At 38.7% G+C, this 5,430-nt stretch overlaps 1 gene segment (V, D, J or C); it reads left to right on the top strand.

The window, feature by feature from the left end:
- Positions 1-2,895: 2,895 nt before the first annotated feature.
- Positions 2,896-3,837, top strand: LOC118576590. The segment is given in 2 exon segments: positions 2,896-2,969; positions 3,341-3,837. Coding segments are annotated over 2 exon segments (546 nt in total).
- The last annotated feature ends 1,593 nt before the right edge of the window (positions 3,838-5,430 follow it).

Genomic DNA, 5,430 nt, shown 5'->3' with positions numbered 1-5,430 from the left:
TTGTTACAACATGGATCATATTAAACCATTCTTTTATTAAAATAAAAAGAATTATATCTCCATTTTTTCTTTTAATCAATTTAGTCATTAATTTCCCATAGGCTCCTGCATAGTTAATGCAATTACCCATTTTCTATTTTCTCTGTGGCTCTATGAAGTTACCTTTTTATTTTCTGAAAAGTGCTGAGGATACTTCAAAGGTTGAACATTACATGGTTTAAACATAAACCCAAGAATCAACATGACTTAGCCACAGTTGGCTGTATATTTGTATCACTCAGGAACAATACAGGATTGCCTGAGGAGGTCTGAATACAGGATAGTTAGGCGACTTATAACTTCATGGTAGAGAGCTCTAACTTCAAAACAGCACCAGGGAATTCAGTGTTTCCCATAATAATGTTCATGATATTAAAAGCTTTCAAATAAATTCATAGGTGTTTCTCAGATTCTTGTTGCATGAATCAATTCCTTGATTATTTTTTGATCTGAAAGATATTCCATGTCTGGTTACTTCAAATCATATCCACTAATTGATGGAAAATCCTGAGGTTTAATCCTAAGAATTGATAATTACAAGTAAATTTATTCTTTACAAATACTCTGTATATTTTTCTATGTGCAAATGAGGTTTCAATGTGAAAATGATATTTCAACACCTGTGGAGAAATACAAGGATGAGATTTTGTTAGCTGACTAAAGAGATAACCTAAAGAATGGAAAAAATATTTTCCAGTTATAGGTATGACAGATGATTAGTTTCTAGAATTGTGTTGATTGGTTTTTTTGTCTACTTTATACAAGCTAGTGTTTTCTGTGAAAAGGAAACCACAATAGAGAAAATGGCTCCATAAGCCTGGCCTGTAGGCAAGACAGTGTGTTTTTGTCTGGAATAATGATGTAAGTGGGAGGGCCAACGACACTATGGGAGGTGCCACCCTTAGGCAGGTGATCTTGGGTGCTATAAGAGAATAGGTTGAGGGATGGAATAAAAACCAACCCAATATAATGTGCTATAGATATGGAGGAACCACAAGATCTTGTACCCCACAAAAATATAATTTATTAAATTTAAAAAGTGTTTTAATGGTAATATCAGGTATAGCTGGAAAATGCTGTCCCCAGAGCTACATTATTAAACAAAACTTGAATGTAGGCATGACCGCATCACTGTGATTTGCTGGTGAGGGGGGACACAGAGGTCACCAAATAATACAGAGCTTATCTATTACCCACAAGATCTAGATGATTCACCCACATTAATGATGATACCATGTACTTTGATTGCATGATATGGATAAATGAAAGTTGAAAAGAGGTGGAAGCTATTATATGGCTGGTTAGCTTTGATAGTTCTGGAAGATATATGAAGTTTTCTGGGAGAGAGAAGACATTGATGATCTCACACTTACAGGAACCTAACAGTCTACTAGGATAAACTGAACAGTGACCTGTGCCCACCTGTACAGCAGTAACACTCCTGTTATTTAACCAAATGCTTTCTTACTGGATTTTAGAATAACTCCAGAGCTGTGTACTTTAAATGTGGTGAAACACACCTTAAAATCAGTCCACAGACTCTAGAGGAGAATTTGATATTGTTCAGCTAAACTGACCAAGTGCTCAGTATCCCTCTGCTGTGGGATACTGATTTTCTACCCTCGTTTAATAAAATGCTGATTGGCCAGTAGCCAGGGAGGAAGTATAGGTGGAATAAGCAGACAAAGAGAATTCTGAGAAGAGGAAGGCTGAGTCAGGATATACCAGCCTGTTGTCCAGGGAGCAGCATATGGCCTTGTTGGAGGAATTGTGTCACAGTGGGGGTGGGCTTTGAGTTATCATACTCAGGAAACCAACCAGTGTGTCTCTCAGTTGACTTCCTGTTCCCTGCAAGATTTAACATTCTCAGCTCCCCCACCATATCTGCCTGCTCACTGTCATGCTCCCCTTCATGATCATAATGGACTGAACCATTGAAATTGTAAGCAAGCCACCACTATCAAATATTTTTTATAAGAGTTGCCATAGTCATGGTGTCTCTTCACAGCAATTAAAAATCCTAACTAATTCAATAATAAAATATCCTAATATTTTCATCAGTCCTAAAGTGGAAAGAATAGGTTAAGTAAAGTTAAGACAAAATCAGCCTTGTGCTACCTGATTTAACATATAATCCTCTACTGATTGACATGCTTATATGCAAAATTTAGCAGAACTCTGAGGCAAAAGTAAAAAGATCAACATAAAACAAAAGTACAGATAACAGGCTTTGTCTTGTTTACAGTAACACATTTTGGGCATCTGAAAGTATAAGTGAAAATTCAATGTGTTTAGCAAAAGCCACCTCTAATATCCTTGTTATTACAGCATGACAAGATATAAATTAAATTTACAAAATGAGATAAGCTGTATTTTCAGATGATGGTTAACTATTTAGAAAATAATGTTTTGAAAGAATACACACTCAAAAAAGTCTTTCAGGAAAAGTTCTGTGAGAGCCAGACATCAAGGGACCAACTAGAAGTACAGTCAGAAACACAGGGTGGAATGACTGGTACTTGATCTTGGACTTTCAAGCCCCCTACACACTAACAACATGAATTTCTGTTATTCATGTCTCTGGGTCTTTATGTTAGACTGTAGAGACCAGTGTTCTGTCTTCACCCCCCTTCATCAGAAAAGCACCAGCAGACCCCTCTTGTACCAGAAACAGCTTTGCTCCATTTTAACTTTTGTTCTGACTCTGGTAAAGAAGGAGGAGCCTTCATGAAAATACTCATAACTCTTTCCTCTGCCTATACTGCAGCACTAACCCAGGACTTTGCATATTGCTCCCTAGGGAGAACCCAGCCGTCCTAGTCTGAGATAAAAGTAGTCCTCTTGTAATGACTGATCAGTCTCCTGAGACTGTCTCCTCACAATGAAGTTTCCTGTTGTGCTGTTGGTGTTGCTATTGCTCAGGATTCCTGGTAAGAACATTGAGAAAGGAGGATGGGTAGTGGGGATGAGCCCTGAGTCTCACTGCTGATCACATGGGTTCTGTCCATGTAGGGAAGATGGATCTTATCCTCCAGGATGGTGCCTGTGAGGTTTGCATCTGTGAGAGGGAGGACCCAGATGGAAAGGAACCTGTATTACAATGAAAATTATGCTACAGATGGACTGGGATGGTCTAAATAACAGCTAGAAGCCCCTTAGGGCTGTTAGTTCACTTGATCTGTGAAAAAGTAAATTTTAGTGTATAAAGCATTTTATGTAATATAAACATCTAAACTGAAATAAATTTTAAAAAATCAACTAAGTTTGTTCATGACTTTGTACTTCTCTGTCTTTATTTCAGCTTCCAGAAGTGACATTGTGATGATCCAAACTCTACTCTCCCTGCCTGTCAGCCTTGGAGATAAAGCCTCCATCTCCTGCAGGTCTAGTCAGAGCGTTGTACATAGTAATGGAAACACCTATTTGCAATGGTACCTGCAGAAGCCAGGCCAGTCTCCACAGCTCCTGATATACAAGGTTTCCAACAGATTTTCTGGAGTCCCAGACAGGTTCAGTGGCAGTGGGTCAGTCACAGACTTCACACTCAAGATCAGCAGAGTGGAGCCTGAGGATTTGGGAGTGTATTACTGTTTGCAAGGTTCATATATTCCTCGCACAGTGATTCAGACCCTAACAAAAACATCTTTGCTTAGGGCGTCCAGCTGCCAAAGATGTTACATCTCTATGAAAGAGAAGTGCTGGGGAACTCCTCATGGATTGCAGCTGAGGGCCTTGGAGCATGAGTACCATGGCTACACCTCACTGGCCATGCATTTCTGGCCTCATCAGCTGCAATAACAATGATATTGCATTTGTCTCAGGAAAATGGTGATCTTGTACCCTCTCATCAACCAGGAATAATGGTGTAAAAGCTGAATGAAAACCTATTTTGATTTTACAGGACTTTTCTGCCTTTCTGACTGAAAATTATCCATTGAAGCAGTCAGGAACTGATACATATTCCTCTATTAAACTGTTCTATTGCTGTGAAGAGACACCATGACCATGGGAAGTCCTGTGGAAAAAAAAAAAGCATTCAAACAGTGTTTGTTCAGTGTTTCAGAGGTTTAGTCCATTGTTAGGTTGGGAAGTGTGGTGGCATACAGGCAGACATCGTGCTGGACAAGTAGATGAGGATTGTACATACAGATCTATAGGCAGCAGGAAGAGCAATCCACTTGGCCTGATTTGGGATTTTCAAACCTCAAAGCCCAATATCAGTCATCATTCTTCCCACAAGGCCACATTCCCTAAATCTTTCAAATAGTGCCACTCTCTGATGACTAACCATTCAAATCTATGATCCTATGGGGACCATTCCAATTCAAACAACCACATGATGTAATCATTTTATTTGCTACATTTTATGGTTTTCCTTTAAATTACATTGAATAATATGAATATTGCATACCCTACCGTACATTTAATGGCCTCATTAAATAAGAAACACAGAGCAAAATACAGAGTTAAAATCCCAAGAGGTCAGAGCAGTAGCTAAGAACTGAGACTAAAACTGCCTTCTTACCACCCACTGCCACTGCTGGCTTTCCCCTGAGAAAGAGACCTACTATTCCCTGTGTGTCTGTCTTTTTATTGACTTTCTGTTCTGCCTTCATATTGGTTGTAAACCCAACCACATGACCTCCTCACTGACTGTTTATACAGAACTCAAGGTCTTCTATGGTTGGTATTGAGGTTAAAGGCATGTGTCTACATGCTGGCTGTATCCTTGAACACACAAAGATCTACCTGCCATGTTATTGGGTTTAAGGGCATGTGCTACCACTGCCAGAATTCTGCTATGGCTTGCTAATAGCACTGACCCCCAGGCAACGTTATTTATTAACATACAAATAAAATCACATGTCAGCACAAATAAAATATCACCATAGTCCACATAAGCTTTTAGCAAGTCCAGAGATCACAGTCATTTAGAGAAGTGTAGTCAGGAAGTGAAGCTTGGAGTTGTCTGCCAGCCAAGTAGAAACCTGGTGAGACGAATTTAAAATACGAAGAAAAGTTAAATTTTATGAACTTTATTTGGAATTTTTAGGCCCACAGTATTACTAATTGGGAAGGGTTGGAATCCCAAGACCAGGAGAGAGAAAAATACCACCTTTAAGAATAGACAAGTGGGGACAATTTGAGCTGTACTTATCTGGAATCTTTCTGACCTCTGTGAAGTGCATCCAAATTTTATAACTCTTTTAATCCTCTGAGGCCTTTATGATTTAGCTTACAAAATGACATAAAAATGTGTCTGTACTGAAATCCATATCATAGATAAAGCAGGTGAAGTGAACTCATACATTTGAGTCCTAGAAAGAACTATAGATTTGTGTTAAAAACCTGTGCTTTTTCCTTCTGTCTAGAAAGCAAGGTATAAATTGT

The sequence above is a fragment of the Onychomys torridus genome, unplaced genomic scaffold, assembly GCF_903995425.1.
Source record: "Onychomys torridus unplaced genomic scaffold, mOncTor1.1, whole genome shotgun sequence".
NCBI classification, from domain to species: Eukaryota; Metazoa; Chordata; class Mammalia; order Rodentia; family Cricetidae; genus Onychomys; species Onychomys torridus.
Note: the sequence above shows the minus strand (reverse complement) of the source record. Positions and strands in the feature narration are given on the sequence as shown.